Source organism: Micropterus salmoides, unplaced genomic scaffold, assembly GCF_014851395.1.
Source record: "Micropterus salmoides isolate LMB-PRFRI ecotype aquatic unplaced genomic scaffold, ASM1485139v1 Ms_hic_scaffold_17, whole genome shotgun sequence".
NCBI lineage: Eukaryota > Metazoa > Chordata > Actinopteri > Centrarchiformes > Centrarchidae > Micropterus > Micropterus salmoides.
In genome coordinates, this window is record NW_024040817.1 from 5,532,934 (window position 1) to 5,554,628 (window position 21,695).

The 21,695-nt window shown below is 44.5% G+C and overlaps 1 protein-coding gene across 1 annotated transcript; it reads right to left on the reverse strand.

Annotated features, from left to right (window-relative positions):
* Positions 1-1,047: 1,047 nt before the first annotated feature.
* Positions 1,048-16,978, reverse strand: vps45 (vacuolar protein sorting 45 homolog). Its single transcript, XM_038724354.1, has 15 exons — positions 16,732-16,978; positions 15,711-15,845; positions 15,570-15,630; positions 14,468-14,547; positions 14,178-14,246; positions 12,249-12,386; positions 12,053-12,163; positions 11,698-11,832; positions 10,814-10,927; positions 10,562-10,729; positions 8,373-8,531; positions 6,383-6,490; positions 6,101-6,222; positions 4,835-4,966; positions 1,048-1,246 (listed from the first exon to the last, which is right to left on the reverse strand). The coding sequence occupies exons 1-15, from the start codon at positions 16,822-16,824 to the stop codon at positions 1,165-1,167; spliced, it is 1,707 nt and encodes a 568-aa protein (XP_038580282.1). The 5' UTR covers positions 16,825-16,978; the 3' UTR covers positions 1,048-1,164.
* Between the last annotated feature and the right edge of the window lie 4,717 nt (positions 16,979-21,695).

Consider the following 21,695-nt stretch of genomic DNA (forward strand, 5'->3'; position numbering starts at 1 on the left):
AGTTCAGCTGGAGTTCAAACCAAATCCAGACGGATGACCTTCCCTTTAACTCGACACAGTGGACGATGCTGCAGGTCAGATGCGATCACTCCACGGGCGTCACTTTGTGTTGAGAAGTGGTGGGAACACAGGGGCTCAGATTAGGCCGGTGAAGAGACACTCTTAGGTTCACGAGAACGAGAACACTGTTTTAAAGAATTCCTCAATGCCGAGATGTTTGAGTATTTCATTTCCTTCATTCTGCTGAACGTTTCTGCACTAATGTCTGGTGGAAATGTTTTTATTTATGTTAAAGGAAACACAGAATTCAGGTGGCATTTCAAAATATATAAATCTAACAGAATCTAAGTGAGAGCAGCTCTCAGATCTGTTTCTCCTGCAGATCAACTTTTCTCCTGTAACATCGTCCCAGCTGAGGCCTGGTTTAGTCTCTCCTCCTCTTTGTCATGTTCACAGGGAGAAACCTTGGCCACAAGTTGTTAACGTGCTGCTGCAAGTTACGTTTTCTGGACGATGCACGTTTGTTTCTTCTATATTTTAATTGCATTGCATGTTTTCTTAATATGTAAATAAACCTTTCAAAAGTTATTGTCATTTGTTATTAACTCCAAGCTATATTTCAGAACGTGTTTTTTTAACAAAAGAAAAGTGGTGGGGACATGTCCCCAGTGTCCCCAGTGTCCCCAGCGTCCCCAGCGTCCCCAGTGTAAATGACAACTATGAATGATGAATATCAAACTTATCAAAAATATATTTACAACGTAAAAACTGCAGTTTTCTTTATAATATTTATATAAAAGCTGTAATAAATCTTTAACAAATCATTTACCAGAAGGACAGCTGAAAGACGAAGGCTGTGAAAATACATCTAAATAGTATTTTTTGTGCCCAATGTGCTGAAGCTGAAGGACAACAAACATTTACCGCCTCAGAAAAGTGAACTTCTTTTACGCTAATACATGTTTTTACTTTGTTTAACAAATCTTTTATCCAGAAGATGTTTTTGTTTTTTGTATGTTGGTGTGGAAATAAATGAGTGAAGACGTCACATGATCACATTCTCTTTTATTGTTTGTTCACTTAAAACAAGAAGCACACGGACACGTTACAGAGGCTCGGCTGGGGGGGAATGTTGTTGTTTGTTATTGTTGTCTTCTGTTGTGTTTAGCGCCTGTTGCTGTGGCGACCACTTGACTGTGCTCTGTCGCCGCTATGACTCGTCGCCGACATCACTTCCTCCAGGAAACTGTTGAGAGAGTAAAAAGACACCCGGACGTCACGCAGGTAAAAATTCTTCTTACTGCTTTTCTCTGATTCTTCCACGTGAGGAGGTTATAAAATCTGACCTTTGACCTTTGACTGAAACCGTTTTTTCTGCTTTACTACTGCTACTGTTTCTACAGTGTGGTATTAGTTTTGTAAACTGCAGAAGAGCCGTAGAGACGTTAGCTTTATGCTAAGCAGCGACAGACTGTTCCTCTTCCTATCTGAAGGTTTATGGAGCCCTGAGATCCACCTGAACCTCGTTAGTGGTTGTCATGGAAAGAGAAAGATGAACCGGAGGAAAAAGCTTCCTCTGGATCAGTCACAGCCTGTTAGCTTAGCCTGAACGGACTTTAGGAATAATACACATTTTCAGATGTGTGAGAGTGAGAGTGTGAAAGTGTGAGAGTGAGACAGTGAGTGTGAGAGAGTGAAAGAGTGGAAGAGTGAGAGAGTGAGAGTGTGTGTGTGAGTGTGAGAGTGAGAGTGTGTGTGTGAGAGTGAGTGTGTGTGTGTGAGAGTGAGTGTGTGAGAGTGAGTGTGTGTGTGTGTGTGAGAGTGAGAGTGTGAGAGTGAGAGTGTGAGAGTGAAAGAGTGGAAGAGTGAGAGAGTGAGAGTGTGTGTGTGAGTGTGAGAGTGAGAGTGTGTGTGAGAGTGAGTGTGTGTGTGTGAGAGTGAGAGTGTGAGAGTGAGAGTGTGAGAGTGAAAGAGTGGAAGAGTGAGAGTGAGTGTGAGAGTGTGAGAGTGTGTGTGTGTGAGAGTGAGAGTGTGAGAGTGAAAGAGTGAGAGTGTGTGTGTGTGAGAGTGTGAGAGTGAAAGAGTGAGAGTGTGTGTGTGTGAGAGTGTGAGTGTGAGAGTGTGTGTGTGAGAGTGAGAGTGTGAGAGTGTGTGTGTGAGAGTGAGAGTGTGAGAGTGAAAGAGTGAGAGTGTGTGAGAGTGAGAGTGTGAGAGTGAAAGAGTGAGAGTGTGTGTGTGAGAGTGTGAGTGTGAGAGTGTGTGTGTGTGAGAGTGAGAGTGTGAGAGTGAAAGAGTGAGAGTGTGTGTGTGTGAGAGTGAGAGTGTGAGAGTGAAAGAGTGAGAGTGTGTGTGTGTGAGAGTGTGAGTGTGAGAGTGTGTGTGTGAGAGTGAGTGTGTGAGAGTGTGAGAGTGTGTGTGTGTGAGAGTGAGTGTGAGAGTGTGTGTGTGTGAGAGTGTGAGTGTGAGAGTGTGTGTGTGAGAGTGAGTGTGTGAGAGTGTGAGTGTGAGAGTGTGTGTGTGAGAGTGAGTGTGAGAGTGTGTGTGTGTGAGAGTGAGTGTGTGAGAGTGTGTGTGTGAGAGTGAGTGTGTGAGAGTGTGTGTGTGAGAGTGTGAGTGTGAGAGTGTGTGTGTGAGAGTGTGTGTGTGAGAGTGAGTGTGTGAGTGTGAGAGTGTGAGAGTGAAAGAGTGGAAGAGTGAGAGTGAGAGAGAGTGTGAGAGTGTGTGTGTGTGAGAGTGAGAGTGTGAGAGTGAAAGAGTGAGAGTGAGTGTGTGAGAGTGTGAGTGTGAGAGTGTGTGTGTGAGAGTGAGTGTGTGAGAGTGTGAGTGTGAGAGTGTGAGAGTGAAAGAGTGAGAGTGAGTGTGAGAGTGTGTGTGTGTGAGAGTGTGAGAGTGAAAGAGTGAGAGTGAGTGTGAGAGTGTGTGTGTGTGAGAGTGTGAGTGTGAGAGTGTGTGTGTGAGAGTGAGTGTGTGAGAGTGTGAGTGTGAGAGTGTGTGTGAGAGTGAGTGTGAGAGTGTGTGTGTGAGAGTGTGAGTGTGAGAGTGTGTGTGTGAGAGTGAGTGTGTGAGAGTGAGTGTGTGAGTGTGTGTGTGAGAGTGAGTGTGTGAGTGTGAGAGTGTGTGTGTGAGAGTGAGTGTGTGTGTGTGAGAGTGAGAGTGTGAGAGTGAGAGTGTGAGAGTGAGAGTGTGAGAGTGAAAGAGTGGAAGAGTGAGAGTGAGAGAGAGTGTGTGTGTGTGAGTGTGAGAGTGAAAGAGTGGAAGAGTGAGAGTGAGAGAGAGTGTGTGTGTGTGAGAGTGTGAGAGTGTGAGAGTGAAAGAGTGAGAGTGAGTGTGAGTGTGAGTGTGTGTGTGTGAGAGTGTGTGTGAGAGTGAGAGTGTGAGTGTGAGAGTGTGTGTGTGAGAGTGAGTGTGTGTGTGTGAGAGTGAGTGTGAGAGTGAAAGAGTGGAAGAGTGAGAGTGAGAGTGAAAGTGAGAGTGTGAGAGTGAGAGTGAGAGTGAAAGTGAGAGTGAAAGAGTGAGAGTTTGAGAGTGAGAGAGTGAGTGTGAGAGAGAGAGAGTGAGAGAGTGAGTGAGTGAAAGAGTGAGAGTGAGTGTGAGTGTGAGTGTGAGAGAGTGAAAGAGTGAAAGAGTGAGAGATAGAGTGAGAGAGTGAGTGTGAGAGAGTGTGAGAGTGAGTGAGTGTGTGACAGTGAGAGTGAGAGTGAGAGTGAAAGTGAGAGAGTGAAAGAGTGAGAGTTTGAGAGTGAGAGAGTGAGTGTGAGAGAGAGAGAGTGAGTGAGTGTGAGAGTGAGTGTGAGTGTGTGAGTGAGAGTGTGAGAGTGAGTGAGAGAGTGAAAGAGTGAGTGTGTGTGTGTGTGAGAGTGTGAGAGTGAAAGAGTGGAAGAGTGAGAGTGAGAGTGAGAGTGTGAGAGTGAAAGAGTGAGAGTGAGTGTGAAAGAGTGAAAGAGTGAGAGTGTGAGAGAGTGTGAGAGTGAGTGAGTGAGTGAGTGTGTGACAGTGAGTGTGAGTGTGTGTGAGAGAGTGATAGAGTGTGAGAGTGAGTGTGAGAATGTGAGAGTGAGTGAGAGAGTGATAGTGTGAGTGTGAGAGTGTGTGTGTGAGAGTGAGAGTGTGAGAGTGAGAGTGTTTGAGAGAGTGAGTGTGAGAGTGTGTGTGAGAGTGAGTGTGAGAGTGAAAGAGTGGAAGAGTGAGAGTGAGAGTGAGAGTGAGAGTGAAAGTGAGAGTGTGAGAGTGAGAGTGAGAGTGAAAGTGAGAGTGAAAGAGTGAGAGTTTGAGTGTGAGAGAGAGAGAGTGAGTGAGTGAAAGAGTGAGAGTGAGTGTGAGTGTGAGTGTGAGAGAGTGAAAGAGTGAGAGATAGAGTGAGAGAGTGAGTGTGAGAGAGTGTGAGAGTGAGTGAGTGAGTGAGTGAGTGTGTGACAGTGAGAGTGAGAGTGAAAGTGAGAGAGTGAAAGAGTGAGAGTTTGAGAGTGAGAGAGTGAGTGTGAGAGAGAGAGTGAGTGAGTGTGAGTGTGAGAGTGAGTGTGAGTGTGTGAGTGAGAGTGTGAGAGTGAGTGAGAGAGTGAAAGAGTGAGTGTGTGTGTGTGTGAGAGTGAAAGAGTGGAAGAGTGGAAGAGTGAGAGTGAGTGTGAGAGTGTGTGTGTGTGAGAGTGAGAGTGTGAGAGTGAAAGAGTGAGAGTGTGAGAGTGAGTGAGTGAGTGAGTGTGTGACAGTGAGAGTGTGAGAGTGAGAGTGAGAGTGTTTGAGAGAGTGAGTGTGAGAGTGTGTGCGTGTGTGAGAGTGAGTGTGAGTGTGTGAGTGTGAGTGTGTGAGAGTGAGTGTGAGTGAGTGTGTGCGTCACCTCTTGGTGTTGTGGATGCTGCTTCCTCCCAGGACGATGCGGACTCCCGGTGTGCTGCGGTTCAGGTTGTAAACAGTCAGAGCTTCTTCATACGTGGCTCCACCAATCAGAAACACGATGATGTCCTGCGGCCTGTAACACACAACAAGTGTTGAACTTTAAACTGAGCAGTGGAGTTTCAGAGAAGAGACTTTTCATTATGACCCGTGTTTCCTCTTTCAGTGCGATTTCCCTCCAGTTTCTCTTCCCTGTCCTCTCGTCTCCTGTTTCCTGCAGCGGCACAAGAACTTTTCTCCTTCGTTGTGACAATTGTTCATTTTATAATCAACAAATAACAAGATTTTCATGTGTGTGTGTCAGCTTGTGAATGCAGTTTTGTATCCAGTGCTTGAAATGGAAAAAAATAGGTGCCGTTACCCCCCCTGCCCCCCCCCGCATATCACCAACCACAAGATGAAACTAGTGAATATTACAACTTCATTTCCTGCATTCCGAACCAATTTATGGAGGAAATGTCTTTATGAAGGGAAACTACATGAAGGTGACAGGTGACAATTCAAAATATATAAATATAATGGAATATAATAACAAAAGCTTTCAAAAAGTGGTGGACACATTCTGATCCTGACCTGTCCCCAGTGGAAATTACACCTATCTGTCAATACTTTTAAATGTCCTGCCCCATCCAGTGATCCGTGATTGGTCGGTTCACGACAAGCGTCATTGTTGAGCTACATTCAGCACACGGCTGCGTGAAAGGCACCGAGCTTCTCTTCTTACAGAGAACGGGAACGGGTGAGCGTCACGTGGCGCCCAGAGACCTTGATCTGGAGAGGACCGGCAGCTCGGGAGACGAGTAAAATGTGGAGGTGCCGGTCCTGCGTGCTGGAGCGTTCTGGCCCACTTCAAGCACTGTTCTTATCCACAAACAAATAAAACCCAGCTTGATTATAAATACAGATGTTGCAGCCGGAGACCGGATTTTTCATTCCTGCTGAAAACTAATTTCTTAAACTACCACTTAAAGTCTTGTTCTTCTTCTACTACTTCTGCTTTAAAACTAGCTCGACTCACAGGCTCCACCTGCTGGCGGAAGTGCTGAACTATGAACGCTGCAGCCTGGGATAGAACGATGAAGGAATAAGCAGTGAGCTGTTAGCTGGTGTCCTTCAGTCAATATAAACAAGCTAAATAACAGGACCAGCTTGAATAAACATATATAACTAGTGTGAAGTTGGTCAGATGTGACAGCAGCGTGTTTGTTACCTGTCTCTGAGGCTGCTGGGTCCCAGGTAAGGGAACTGGCTGTCCTTCAGTCGACCTTTAATCAGCTGATCCAGAGTGTCGTGAAGTAGAGGCTGATGCTGAGTGTACACGTTCTCCACGCCCTGAACACACACAAACACACACACACACACACACACACACACACGCCATCAACACAAGTCTACGAATCATCATTTTCAATTGTAACTTTATGTCCGCAGGTGCGTTTGGACGTGTTTGGTGTTTATTACTGTCACTACAGTCACTACAGTGTGTGTGTACCGAGAGGCCTTTGAAGAACTGCTTGGTGATGGCGACGGCATCTGTCGCCGTGATGAGGTCACTTCCTCTGACCCTCTTCCCTCCGTACTCCACCACTGACTTCACCATCTGAGAGAGAGGACACACACACACACACACACACACACACGTGCTGTTGAAACAATGAAAGTTAAACATCTTACAAAACTGTCACCTTTCAACCAAATATTCACTCCAGTTTAACTTCGACACCTGGACGTCTTTTCACCTGAAACTCAGCAGCTGGACGCTTTCAGCACAAGACGAAGCTGAACGCCGAAGCTACAAAGACGTCTCAGTGTTTGATCGTCAGGACGGAGCAGAAACCGGACGACGAGTAAATCCACCCAGACGGCACAGCGACCCTCTGCGTGTTACGCTCCGACAGAACACAAGACTCCGGTAAGACCAGAGGAGGCGGACTCACCCGGGCTCGGTGCCGGCATCACCAGGACCCACGTGGGGAAATCAAACTCCAGTCACTGACAGAAGTTTGCGCAGCACTTTAACGCTTCTGATCTGAATCACAAAGAGCTCACGAAGTGATAATTTATTATAAGCATGATTAGTAACGTCAGACCGCAGAGCCTGGTATCAATAATAACGTAAAAACAGGACAGTAATAATTCGGGGCCTTTCAGCCCACAGTATACTGTGGTATCGCTATCGGCACTGACAAGTATACGTTACCAAATGATTTTCATAAAGCGGCTCATACAGATCAACTATAAGATCGCTGAACACATTTCGCAGCCAGAAGATGGATTTATTAGTGGTTCAGCTTTGGAAATAATGCTCAGGTCACATCTCTGCTATCATCAAATCCTGTGGTTGGTTCGTTTGCACCAGAGTTCGTTTGAAAGCGTACCGAGACCTCCTTGAAGAGGTGTTTGGTTTGCTTTTGGCGCGCACCTGAGTGCGACTACTGCATTCACACCTGCTCAAACGAACCGCACCAAGGGGCAAAACGAACTAAATGAGGCCGGTGTGAAAGCACCCTTAGAGACGAGTGTTCACTGACCTTCCAGCTCTTGTTGTTTCTCTCATGTAACCCTCCTCGTTAGGGAGACGACAGTCAGACTTATAAGGTAGAGACAGGAGCTCAGGCTTCAGACTAGCAGATATCTGGGAATCTTACAAGGTTCAGTCTTACAAGAATGTTTACAAGAACTAACTGGCTCCACAGATTACAACTCATGAAAAGTAACAGATTCCAATATGACAAAGCATTGGAGTCCAAACATCAGACAGATTAGTTGTTTTAGGTTACGGCTAATTAAAGATGAGCTCAGAGAGAAACCTGCAGGCACTAGGGGGAAGACAGAAACATAAAAGGGACCAAAAGATGCTCTACTTCAGATTTGGTGTTGGTATTCGACGTGTTCAATTGTTGCATGCTGGCACTGTGTCTCCTCGGCCGGGTTCAATAAACCATGCTTCATCGTCATCATCATCAAGTCTTCATCAGTCTCTGAAAGTTCTGAACCTGGCTCACAGTATTTCTTCAACAGTCAGTAGAACAGACAAGCACTTAAAGTCCATTTACATTCCCATGTTCTGCAGTCCCTCAAATATTTTATGATGCCTACAAAACTGACAGCAAAGGGCCGTGTAGACCAGGAGCCAGATCTTCTTTACCAAAGCGGGGAAACTGTTCTGCAGAACGTCCAGTAATGTGGTCGAACATAAAGCAAGTCGTCTACTGACAAACACATACAGAGAGAATGGCAGAAACACATGGAGGACGCCAGGCGAAAAAGACGCCCCAAAACATCGCAACTTTCGTGCCTACTGTAAACACTAACTAACCCACAGTGGAACAAACCCAGTCCACCGTGGTCACACATCAGATTCCTCATCAGAGATCCAGTCCTAATGTGTGTTCCTGTCTTTAGTTTCATTACAAATTAAGATAAATGCCACGGCCACATCAACAACTATAAGACTTGAGTGTTTGTGATGATATCGTTACCCTGCGGTGGCGTTCAGACACGCCTCTCCTGCTCAGCTCGTCCATCAGAGCCGGGAGGATGCTGCTGCTGTGGCGTTCATATCTCAGAGCGTAGAGCATGACAAGACGGACAGCGTCCAACTCGGACAGACGAGGATTCTGCAGCAGCCGACGAACGCTCTGAAACAAGAAAAACAAAGACATTGGGACAATGGGACGAGCTGCAGAGCTCAGAACTCATCACTTCCTCCACACCCTGTTGGTCCTCTTCAAGGTTTCTTAAACTCTCATAGTAAATAATTAGGACAAAATCATGTTACAGTGTGGCTGTTCGCTGTAGTTACTGTAATGGGAATTCCAAACATATTGCATGTAACTCTGGACTCAGGGAGACTCATCTGTGATGTGGCTCTGAATCTGTGTAAAGGTAACAGTCAAAATATCTCTGTTCTCTGTGGTATCCAGACTTCAGGGACTGTAACACTGCCTGCAGGGGGCAGTGTTACAGTGCAGATGTTACCTGTAGTTACAGCTCTCTGCCTGCAGGGGGCAGTGTTACAGTGCAGATGTTACCTGTAGTTACAGCTCTCTGCCTGCAGGGGGCAGTGTTACAGTGCAGATGTTACCTGTAGTTACAGCTCTCTGCCTGCAGGGGGCAGTGTTACAGTGCAGATGTTACCTGTAGTTACAGCTCTCTGCCTGCAGGGGGCAGTGTTACAGTGCAGATGTTACCTGTAGTTACAGCTCTCTGCCTGCGGGGGGCAGTGTTACAGTGCAGATGTTACCTGTAGTTACAGCTCTCTGCCTGCGGGGGGCAGTGTTACAGTGCAGATGTTACCTGTAGTTACAGCTCTCTGCCTGCGGGGGGCAGTGTTACAGTGCAGATGTTACCTGTAGTTACAGCTCTCTGCCTGCAGGGGGCAGTGTTACAGTGCAGATGTTACCTGTAGTTACAGCTCTCTGCCTGCAGGGGGCAGTGTTACAGTGCAGATGTTACCTGTAGTTACAGCTCTCTGCCTGCAGGGGGTAGTGTTACAGTGCAGATGTTACCTGTAGTTACAGCTCTCTGCCTGCGGGGGGCAGTGTTACAGTGCAGCTGTTACCTGTAGTTACGCTCTCTGCCTGCAGGGGGCAGTGTTACAGTGCAGATGTTACCTGTAGTTACGCTCTCTGCCTGCAGGGGGCAGTGTTACAGTGCAGATGTTACCTGTAGTTACAGCTCTCTGCCTGCAGGGGGCAGTGTTACAGTGCAGCTGTTACCTGTAGTTACGCTCTCTGCCTGCGGGGGGCAGTGTTACAGTGCAGATGTTACCTGTAGTTACAGCTCTCTGCCTGCAGGGGGCAGTGTTACAGTGCAGATGTTACCTGTAGTTACAGCTCTCTGCCTGCAGGGGGCAGTGTTACAGTGCAGATGTTACCTGTAGTTACAGCTCTCTGCCTGCAGGGGGCAGTGTTACAGTGCAGATGTTACCTGTAGTTACAGCTCTCTGCCTGCAGGGGGCAGTGTTACAGTGCAGATGTTACCTGTAGTTACAGCTCTCTGCCTGCAGGGGGCAGTGTTACAGTGCAGATGTTACCTGTAGTTACAGCTCTCTGCCTGCGGGGGGCAGTGTTACAGTGCAGATGTTACCTGTAGTTACAGCTCTCTGCCTGCGGGGGGCAGTGTTACAGTGCAGATGTTACCTGTAGTTACAGCTCTCTGCCTGCGGGGGGCAGTGTTACAGTGCAGATGTTACCTGTAGTTACAGCTCTCTGCCTGCAGGGGGCAGTGTTACAGTGCAGATGTTACCTGTAGTTACAGCTCTCTGCCTGCAGGGGGCAGTGTTACAGTGCAGATGTTACCTGTAGTTACAGCTCTCTGCCTGCAGGGGGTAGTGTTACAGTGCAGATGTTACCTGTAGTTACAGCTCTCTGCCTGCGGGGGGCAGTGTTACAGTGCAGCTGTTACCTGTAGTTACGCTCTCTGCCTGCAGGGGGCAGTGTTACAGTGCAGATGTTACCTGTAGTTACGCTCTCTGCCTGCAGGGGGCAGTGTTACAGTGCAGATGTTACCTGTAGTTACAGCTCTCTGCCTGCAGGGGGCAGTGTTACAGTGCAGCTGTTACCTGTAGTTACGCTCTCTGCCTGCGGGGGGCAGTGTTACAGTGCAGATGTTACCTGTAGTTACAGCTCTCTGCCTGCAGGGGGCAGTGTTACAGTGCAGATGTTACCTGCTGAGCGTTGGAGTGGTCGTTCTGACAGGCCAGCTCCTGCTCCACCTCTGACACCTCCATCAGTTGACGCTCCGACACCAATCGGGACAGCTCTCCCACCACCGTCACATGTTTGGACACGGTGCCCGACATCTTCTTAAACTGAGGGTAGTTATCTACAAACGCCTGCGGACGGACAGTCAGACAGTCAGACAGGTGATACAACCTGAGGACATAGAGGGAGGGGACACACCTGTCTCTCTGACCGACCTTCATGTCTGTGATGGACTCCAGCTTCTGTTGTCCTTTCGGTCTTTTCTTCTGGAAATCTTCCATCAGGTTTTTAATGTTGGTGCCGATTTCCCCGAAGTTCAGGTACAGGTTCTGTAACAAACACCTTTATTAGTGAAAGAGAACAAATAAATACCTTTGCATTGAGATTTTATTTCTGAAGTGTTGTGCAGTAATGACACCAGCTGGTCTGTGATAAAGATGCTTCTTGCCTCATGAGACAGAAGGTTTTGTACATTTTGTCAGACTTTCAGGTTCAAACATCCTTTTAAACATCATAAACCACGAACAAGATCTGCGTCTGTGTTTATCAAACGTCTCAGACCAGAAACCCTGAGAGGGACGAGGACTTCACTCGGCCAGCGGCTGCAGGAGCTGTGATGCTGGATCAGGAGAACATGCTCAACCTCACCAGGACCTGAAACTCCAAATGATCCTTAAACAGGGAACCTGCAGCTCAGCATTACAGATCTGTGTGGCAGATTACAGGCTGTGACTGGAGGAGGCTGATCAGTCACGTTGCCTCCATGTCACTTCTCTACAGCCTGCGTTTATCTTTCACCCCGTCTGACTGGTTTTTGTCATTTGCCTTTAAACATAAAAAAGATCTCTGCTGTTTAGTATTCAACACGGCGTCCGTCAGAAACTACTCTTCAGCTCGTGAAACAGCGATCTCTGATGTCAGAACACCCCCTCTGTTCATGTTCATTCATCGAGGTTAAAGAGGTCATATTCTGTTTCCCTCTCCTTTATTGACTTATATTCCTTTTTTGTGCTGTAACAGGTTTGCTTTAACTTTCAGAGTCACGTCTATGTAAAGTGTGCCTGAAGTGACTCGTCAGCTGCTCCTGATCAGGACTCACGTTGGCGTAGAACTCGTCGTGCTCTGCGGACAGAACCACCTCCTTCAGGTCTTTACTGATCCCCGGCACCCTGGAGAGGTCGATCCTGTTGTTGTTGAGGCCCAGCAGCTCGTGGACCATCGCCTGGTACGTCCACTGCAGGTAAACACAGAGGCAGGCAGACGTCAGGAGGAGACGCCGTTTAAATAAAACCACGTCTTTCAGGAACAGCTCAGTAAATATGCGTCCAGAACAGAGGAAGCAGAAACACACTTAAACATCACCAGAGGAGAGACGTCCTGTCTGAAAGACAAAATAAATAAACTTTCAGTTAAACCCCGGTGGTGTCACAGCGTGCAGCGCTGTGATTGGTCACCTGGTTGAGCAGCGGTGTGATGGCGTCGTCGCTGCGGTCGAGGATCAGCAGCAGGGGAGGAACCTCTGTCTTCCTGAAGTCGAACAGCTCGTACTCCTTCGTGATGATTTGCTGCGGGACGGAGAACGAAGTTATCGTGTTGGCAGGGTAACGCGGCGAGGTCACGTGTGAGAGTGTAGTGTGTTGGCACGGAAACCTTGACGCTCTCGGCGAGGCGCTTGGACATGTCAGAGGACAGCTGGTAGCGGATCATCGGACATTTCTTCAGCGCGAGCAGGACGGAGGTCAAACCCTGAGTACACCGAGACAACATGGAGGACTCCCAGCTCCGCCCCTGTCACGTGCACACGCACACACACACACACACACGCACACACACGCACGCACAAACATGCACACGCACACACACACGCACACACATGCACACGCACACACACGCACACACACACAGAAATGAATGATAAATGTTAATGGGAGAAAAGGAAGAGAGGACGATGACAATACGTCTTGTTTCCAGCTGTCTTATGTAACTTGTTAAAACTGTCTGTGTACGGTTCCTTCTTTCATTATTCCCTTTCAAAACCAAGAACCCAAGTCGGAACAGAAAAACAGAAAACCAAAAAACAGACATCTGTTTTTTGGTTTTCTGTTTTAAACCCATAACAGAAAACAAAGGAGCTGCGTTTTGTTCCATCTTTGACCGCTGTTGGATCCCCACAACCCGTTCTCCCTCCCCGACTCGTCACATATGGACACATGGTCAAAGCCCATCGGCGGTAAACGAAGGTATATGATGTTTAACAGGAAAGACTGAGGAAGGAGGTGGTTGGAGGGCCGGAACCCGGAGAACGGTGTTCGTGTTCAGTGTGAAACAAAAAGTCAATATTACATATTTAAGCTGTTTATTTTATTTTAGAGGCGAAGGGTCGCATCTCAACATTGCGAATATGATTGTGGTGAGCGCTACAGGCCTGTTAGAGCCACATAGGAAAAAAGAAATAAGAGAATATACTTGTTCTGCAAGATCACATCAAGCTGGAGGAGCCACTCAAGCACTCAGTACGTCAGCATCCAGGAAGCATTTTGTTTCGGGCTGATCTGAAGCAGCTGGTTGATTTGTTTATCAAGGGGTTTTCCTCGAGGCTCCGGCCAGGGTGCGACCTACAGCGGAGCTTTACTCCTCTTAATAACACACGCCTATCATCGTGGATCAGGCGTAAATCAGCAGCGTCAGGCTTCATCACCGACCGTCTGCAGCCGCCAGGTCGCTCCCTCTCCGGCCGTAGACCTACTCTTGGTTGTGTTGCCGGTGGAACCGGCGCACTGGACGCTCAGTGGTCCGGCGCTCCTGATCCATGTGTTCCTGCAACTTATCAAATTCTTCTCAGAAAATAAGGGTCAGGTGGAAACAGGGCAGAGAGGCTGAACGAAAATTACCCGAACATTTGAATCTTTGTATGATTCGTTAATATACAGCTCGCCAAATGACCTTCTAACAGTTCCTGTTTGCTGAGTACCGCTGGACAGACTGACAACTATCACTGAGTTAATGTGATGCTGAACAGGAAGGCTTCCTGTTCCTGTTGCTAGCGAGTTACAAACTGAATGTTACTGCAGCCTAATTTTCTCCTGTTTTTCTAACTAAAAACCACCTATGTTGATGCTCAAGCTCATCTTAATCACATTTAATCAGGCACCGCCGTCGCCCAGGTGTATCTGCTGCAGGTTTATCAAGCGTGACACACAAAGCTGCGCTAATCGGACTCATTAGGCCAAAAACCAGAAAACCAAGTTGTTATTTTTTGTTTTTCTGATTTGGTTTTGAAACTGAACTGAATGATCAAAGAACGAACCGTACACGGATTCATAGCGCTGATCGAGCCAGACTCCATTCAGGAAACGATCATTTTAACAGCTGTTTGCTTGTCATCCTGCTGACAGACTTCATGTGTTTGACAGATCAGCGTCAGTTTGATCCGTTTCCTGAGCAGGTCTGTAGTAACTCCATCCAATCCAGGACAGCGTCCGCGTCTGACCAGCGTTTTCTTATTCTTCACTCGGCCTCGTCATGTTTAACCCTTTAACCTCGGGAGGCTTTAAACAGAAACACTTTGCGGTTTCTCACCCTGGCGACTCCGTGCAGGTTGAGGGAGAACACGTGAGGATTCACAGCGATGAAATCTCCATAAAACTCCTGCAGACACACAGAGACACACGTCAGCATCTGGAACATGCGTTTAACTTGGTGTCTGAATGTCCAGAGAAACAAACAGCTTTTCAATCAATATTGTTTCCTAAACAAAGACACGAATCGCTCGTTCATTTAATCCCCAAAACAGACTGATGACACCGAGAGAAGCAGAAGAGCTTCACGTTTCAGCAGCTGCATGTTTGGCATCAACACCTGAGACTCACCTGGACTTCAGCCACCACTTCCTGTTCATCAGCCTCGGCCAGAGCCTTGATCTCACTCTTACTGATCACATTACTGAAGTCTGAAACACACACACACTGCAGTCAGACGATGATCTAACACTAAATATAACATTTAAAAAGCTCATGTGGGGGATTTTATCTGAGACACATCAGCAGGAAGGTGTAACAGGGAATAAGACACTATTTCTATTTCACAGTTTTATGAACGTGTGAACTGAACTCAGTCTGCTTCAGAGTCAGACTCAGTGTCAGAAATGTCAGAGATCCGTCCGTGTGAGCCAGCAGAGGATGTTGCCACTAAGTGAGCTGTGAGCTACAACGTGAGCTCTGTTTTTAGCCCACATCTGTTCATATTTAGTCAAATATGCTCCATTAAAGTAGCTGAATTAGCTCCTGTTAGCATGAATGTGCAGACAGCTGTCACTGAAGAAACCTTAAAAACATGAAGATTCTCAGGCAGGTTCTGCTTAGCGGCCTCATTCATTTACAGCATCGTACCAGATCTTCAGTTTCTTGGCCGTTTCTCTCCTGGAACAGCTTCATGTCTCAGAACAAGAGCAGACTGACGAGGCCTTTGATCAGCGCGAGAGTTTTTATCTGTGCTGCCATGATTGTAAAAGGGTTTTCAAATGATCAGTCAGCCTTTTAAAATGTTAAAGAGGGACAACTGTGAACAGGTTAGCATAGCTCTGATCTAACCAAACTCCACTCAGAAAACAAGCATTTTAACAGTTGTTTGCTTGTCATGTTGCTGACAGACCTGACAAAGCATGAATTCATGTGTTTAACAGATCAGCATCATGATGTCGTCATTTCAGCATCAGTTTGATCCGTTTACTGAAACTAAATCACAGCTGAATGTTTGTTTTGGGTCCATCGCGCTGCAGTAATCGCAGGTTGCATTTATTCACTCAGCAGCAGTCCAGTGATAAAACCCCGCGAGGATTAAAGTTGGGTTTGGTCTGGGTGAACAGTCACAGTGTTCTCACTGCGTTTCTGATCAATCTGATCTCATCTAGCGTTTCATTACAAAAACAAGGACATTTCTAAAGTGTGTCCAAATTACTGCTGCGTCTCTTACAGATGAAGTAGACGCTGTACTTGGGTCTCCTCAGCTCCTGGATCAGATGCTCCACGTTCTCCTGCAGGAAACAAACCAACACTCAGCTGCTTTCATCGTCATCGTCAGTACTGTAAAGGAGGAAGGTGAGCGGTCCTGTACCTTGGTGGGTCTGAGGAAGCAGATGGCCTTCAGGTGTTTCATGTTGTCTCTGCTGTGAGAGTCGATCCGTTCGAACAGGTAAACCTCCTTCTGCAGGATCTCTGACTGAGTGTAGACCACGCTGACGATGCTGGTCTGAACACAGAGAGTCAGGTTCAGGTGGATCACTGTAGGCTGACTGATCGTATATTGATCTAAAGTACAGATACCCTCGCTGAATATTCCTCCACTTAGAGTCTTCAATTTAAATTTCTACGTGAATCAAAGTACAGCCTGGTTCTGTTAGTTGTTATTGAGCTGGAGCTCGTTTTACCTGTTTTATATCGGAATAACGAGCGTTTTCATTCTGGATCAATCTGCTGACTGTTTCCTCCATTAGTGGGAATTTGAAAATACTTAGAAATGCCGTCACAGTAACCCAGAGCCCAAAGCGACGCCTTCACAACACTAGTTTCATCTATAAACCAACAGCACAAAGCTCCACATTTAATGATAATAATATTTATTCATTTGGCTGACGGTTTTATACAAGGAGACTTTTAACTGCTGTGTATGTCAGAGGAACAGCAAGGCGTCAAGTGTCTCCCACACCAGAGGAAGGTTTCTTATCCACTGCGCCATTAATTTATTACAAATACATTTAAATAATCTAAAACTTTCAATGAAATATTCTTACATGTAAAATGTCAACTTCAACATCAATCTAATAATAAAAATAACCCTGTCAGCTGCTTCTTTTCTAAACTCTTCATGTGTTTGTGTGTAAAAATGTGACTTTGTAAAGTAACTGAAGCTGCCGGATAAATGTAGTGAAGTAAAAAGTCCAACATCTCCCTCCGAGACGGAGCAGAAGGAGAAAGACTCAAGTAAAGTACTTCAGTGCAGTACTGCAGTAAATGTACTTCGTTATAGTGCAGCGCAGAGTATAACCAGGACAGAGAGCTCAGGCAGAGTATTACTAACTTCTATATTATTATTATTAACAGGCGGGTCCAGCCGCGCAGCCGCGTCCGTCTCTCACCGTCTCCTTGTCCATGAGCAGCACCTTCATCCCGGGGCCGCTGCTCTCGATCATCTTGGAGATGTACTGCTTCACCGCGAGCGTCACGTTCATGATGGCGCGCGGAGAGTAAACAACAACAACAACAAAACAAACCAACAGCAGCAGCTGCAGCTGTGGAGGCTCTGTCTCAGGCTGCCGCGGAGAAGAAAATCAGCTGAGCTGCGACAACAACACTGCTGCAGGCTTCCTTCCGGGTCAACGACGTCACCACGTTGTACGCACGACGCCTGCGTCATCACGTTTTTAGCTTAGGTTTTTTTTTTTTTGTTTATTTGTACTTGAGTATCAGAAGTAAAAGTACTCCTAATGCAGTAGAAAAGCTCCTGACAGTGTTTTATTTTTTAAATACAATATCTCTGTCTGAACTGCATAGAAACGAGTACAAAGTAGCATAAATGACTAAAAAAGTAAATTACAAATACCTCAGAATTATACTTACGTATATTGTGTGTAAATGTACTTAAATATGTTCCACCACCAAATATACCATATGTAAAATTTGTTTTTATTGCACACTTGTTTGGACGTTTCACTGTGACTGTCCCCTGTTTCATTATGATCTTTATATGAGACAAATAAACTCAAACAATCAATAAAATATTCTGCAGTAGGATTACAACAACAGATATACTGTATGCATGGACAAAAATATATGTCTGTAAATACAGTTTAAATGGATTTCAGGTATAAAAAGCTACATCAATATTCAAATATCCTTAACTGAAATAAACATGCAAACATTAGCAAACCCGGTTTAACTAATTCAAACTAAACTCAGCTTGAAAACATAAAGTCATTACAAAATAAAATAAAAAACTTCTTAAAAATAAACTTAAACAACTTTGTACTGCAGGTTTTTTAAGGTCTGAGACCAAGGGCATCACTTTGTGTTGAAAAGTGGTGGGGACATCAGTTTTAGGGCGTGATGATACACTTGGGTCACGAGACGTGACGTGAACAAAACGAGAAGATATCTACTTTAAAGAAATATGAAATGCAGAAATATATGTCTGGGGGTCCTCCCCCAGAAAATCGTAGCATTAGGCACTTCATTTTTTTTATTGCACTGGTGGAAATGTCTTTGTTGGCAGGTGACAACTCACAAATATGAATACAAAGCAGAATATAAAGCAGTAATCAGTAGCTTGTTTGTATTTTTAGCTGAAGTAACTTTTCAGGACAATGGACGTTTGTTTCTTCTATATTAAAAAGTGCATTGCATGTTTTCTTATAATAAACCTTCATCAGAGCATTTTCATTTGTTATTTAACAAATGCTATCAAAAATCTAAAAAACTGGGGACATGTCCTCGGTGTAAATGATGCCTATGTCTGAGACTTTGGGCCTCCTCTCAGACAAGGCTTGGAAACAGGGGCCCCTCAGCCCTTTTAGTTTCCTTGATTAGTTTCGCTCAAGTCCTGGATGCTAAGGGATCATTACTAAAAATTCCCCTAAACTACTGTCTCTCTGAACTTTCTCTTTTACCAAATCACACACATTTAGGATATTCTAAGTGACCTTTGCTCACCAAGCCTCCCACTTTGAAAACCTCTGCTCTCCAACAGTTCTCCGGATTTGACAGTAATTAGCCGTGTGACTAAATAGAATAATAGATGTTTTTTAAAACCCATTAGGATTTCACGTGGTTGCACAAATATCTTTTGTTGACAATCTTAATTTATTTCAATGTGATTTATTGAAGAAGTAATGAGTTTCTGTTTGGCAGTGTTAGCTTTTAGCTGGATGTTAGCGAGCAGGTTAAAGCGAACTATATAATATTGTATTTCTAGATAGATTAACACGAACGACATCTCGTGAACATAACAGCACTGTGTTAATAAATTTACATTTACTGATTTGGCAGACGCTTTTATCCAAAGAGACTTACATTTGAGGAACAACATACAAGCATCAACAGAGCATCAACTACAGATCTACAACTGACAATACATACTAGTAAGAGCTCACAGTACAGATCACATCAATGAGGTAAATACCGAAGGAAGGAAGGAAGAGTTAACAAAAAGTGCAATCAAAACAAAAAAGTGCAATCAATACAAGATCATTGTAGGGGATAGAAGAGCACAGGAAGTGCATGTAATGCAATAAATATTGACATTATAATGACTAAGCTAAGCTATTTCATAAACAGAGCTAGCCAAAGGCAGCTAACCTCAGTGTGCAGGGCTGCACTAACTGACATTTTTCATAAATCATGAATAAAATAAGAAATAAGTAAAGTGGACATGTCGGCTAGGTTGTTAGCGCTGTTGTAGCTGCATGTTAATGTGAATATTCTATTCATCAGTAAACTCAACTGTAATGAGATGATGGCACAACAATACATATTTGTGAAGTATTGTTGAAAATGTTCATTTATTTCAATGTCATTTAACAAGAATTGACTTGCTGTTTGGCAGCATTAGCTAGTTAGAGAATGCTAGCAAGCATTATTTAAGGCTAACGATAACTAACAAGTCATTTCTAGGTTAACACAACCTGACAAAACTCCAGCTGACAGACATCTCGTGAACAGAACAGCACTGTGTTAATAATTATGATGTTAAAATGCAGATTTAATGACTTTGATCACTTTGGGCACTATTTCTAGATTAACTATGCTAGCTATGTCAAAGATAACACAGAGCAGTGTGTAGGGTTGAAATAACTTTCCATCAATAACTGACATATTATGTATGTATATTTCCCCAATAAAATAAGAAATAAGTGAAGTGAACTTGTCGGCTAGGTCGTTGTTGCTGTTGTAGCTGCATGTTAACGTGAATGTTTGTTTTTAGTGAACAGAAACTTTAACGAGCTAATCGCAGCTTGAAACAGCAAACTGACTAAATTAGCTGCTTAAAACCCAAAATGTGTCACCTTCTCTTTCATCAGTGATCAATTTATTTTTAAACGGAGAAGGTGAAGATCAGCTGCGCTTTGCTTGGCGTGTGTTTATCAGGGTACAAGTTGTGTGTGTGTTGAGAAACGTTAGCATGCTAATCACTGTTAGCATTAGGTTAGCTTCATAATAAACGCTGTTAATCGCGTTTCATTTAAGATGGCGTCGTATCATACGTTAATTTTTCAGCCCACCGAAGTGAGAGACAGGTGAATTTATATTTATAATAATTTATAATAAGTGTTTTTAAAACGATAATGAACGTCGCGGTAGATATCCCTCCGCCGTCATTCAGCGGGAGGAGGGAGAGCGGCGGAGGGATACTGTAGTCCCTCCCAGCAGCCCCAAACCAACCGTGTGCTCGGTGCTAGCAGCTCTCTGACTCTGGAGATTCACTGATTCACTGTTAATGTTGGAAAAACAAAGTGTTTAAAAGTGCAATTTTTACGGAATAAGTATTAATTTGACATATAAAAGGTCCGGATAAGGTAAGAGAACGCTGGCTCACCGCTTTTAAACGGATATCATGCAGATTTAATGAAGTCTCTCAGTAGCTGCTAGGCTAAGTTGTTAGCTTGTTAGCATTGGTAGCTAAATGTTAATTTGGGGGGGGGGGGTATCACTACTGCAGTACAAGACTCACAGTTTGTATATAACATCTCAGGTTTAGACAAGTAGACAAAGTAAGTTTAAAGTCAGTAATCTTGTGCTTTTAGCTTTTAGCTGCTGTTTAGATCAAGTGTTTTAATTAGCTTTCAATTAGACATTAGCTTGTTAGCTAAGCCTGCTAGCTAGCTCTTTCAAAACCATGTTGCTTTTTTTGTGTTTTTGATTTTGTCTTCCAGTTAACAGATTAATAACCAAGTTGGAACAACTTTAAACCACTGTGTGTTATTAGCTACTACATTATTTACATTTTTTAAATAAAAAAGAAGAAAAAGAAAGCTAGCTGATTTTCTTTCCATCTTAGACAACATAACAGAGCTAACTTTGTGCTAACAGGATTTTCATACAGACTAATGACACAGGTCAAATTTGTTAATGAAGCCATGTTAAAGGTGTTTGTATATTATTTTTGTTTGTTTGTTTGACCTTTAATGAAACAAACTGCTGTAATACATCAACTCTGTCTGCACAGGACCTACACAAAGCATTCATGAGTGGTTTTATATTTATTAATGATAGTTATAGAAGTTGTCAGTTAATAATAAATATAATAATTTCTTATTTCTGACAACATTGAAGCTAATCAGTCTTTAGCCATTTGAGCTAACAGTAGTTTTTAAAACCATCATCCTTTTTTTTTTTTTTTTTTCCCTGATCTGAACCAAACAGAAAGCTTTATGGCAGGTAGAAATGAATCTCTGTGGGAGAAACACCAGCCTCTGTGTTATCTGATCGGGTGTCGGCTGTTAGATGATCGATCCACATTAAATACAGTTTGTTTATGTTATTATAAAGTTAAGCGTTTCCTCTGTCGGTTACATTCATTCAGTTTTTAGTGCTGAAGCTCATGTCTACACTAACCAGTCCCTCCAGGATCTCAGGGGCTTTAACAAAAAAAAATAGCGATGAAAGTTGTGATTTTTTTGGGTGTTTATTTGTGATGAAAGTGTGTGAATAAGTGAAAACTGATATTTGGTCCCATTTACAGAAAAGTTTCACTGACTTCACGGTGATTTGTTAAATTTGTTAATAGACTAGCAGATGCTGGCAGGTGTCGGAGCCAAGAGAGAAAGGGTTAAATATGTGATTCCTTAGTTTCTGTACTGTACGTATGGATAATCTGATTTCAGCAGATATATCCGATGCAGATTCCATCGGAGCCAGAGAAGTTAACAACACAAACGTAGAAGCTTGTGTGCTTTTGAAATATCTGATATCAGTTTTGACAAATCAGGAATCTGACTCAATTTCTTTACAGCATCATGAAGGTCTTTTAATATTTGCTGAGATTTGAGATGAGCGGGTGGCGGAGACACGTGATCCATCACGCCGCCGTCAAGACGGACTTTAAAGT

What these genes read in the sequence shown, in the direction of transcription:
- vps45 (XM_038724354.1), bottom strand. Translation starts at nt 16,824, where the DNA reads ATGAACGTGACGCTCGCGGTGAAGCAGTACATCTCCAAGATGATCGAG. An exon ending in GCTTCCTCAGACCCACCAAG is followed by an intron (nt 15,631 to 15,710) that starts GTACAGGACCGC and finishes TGTTTCCTGCAG; the next exon opens with GAGAACGTGGAGCATCTGAT. An exon ending in TCACACCGCTGCTCAACCAG is followed by an intron (nt 11,833 to 12,052) that starts GTGACCAATCAC and finishes GTTTACCTGCAG; the next exon opens with TGGACGTACCAGGCGATGGT.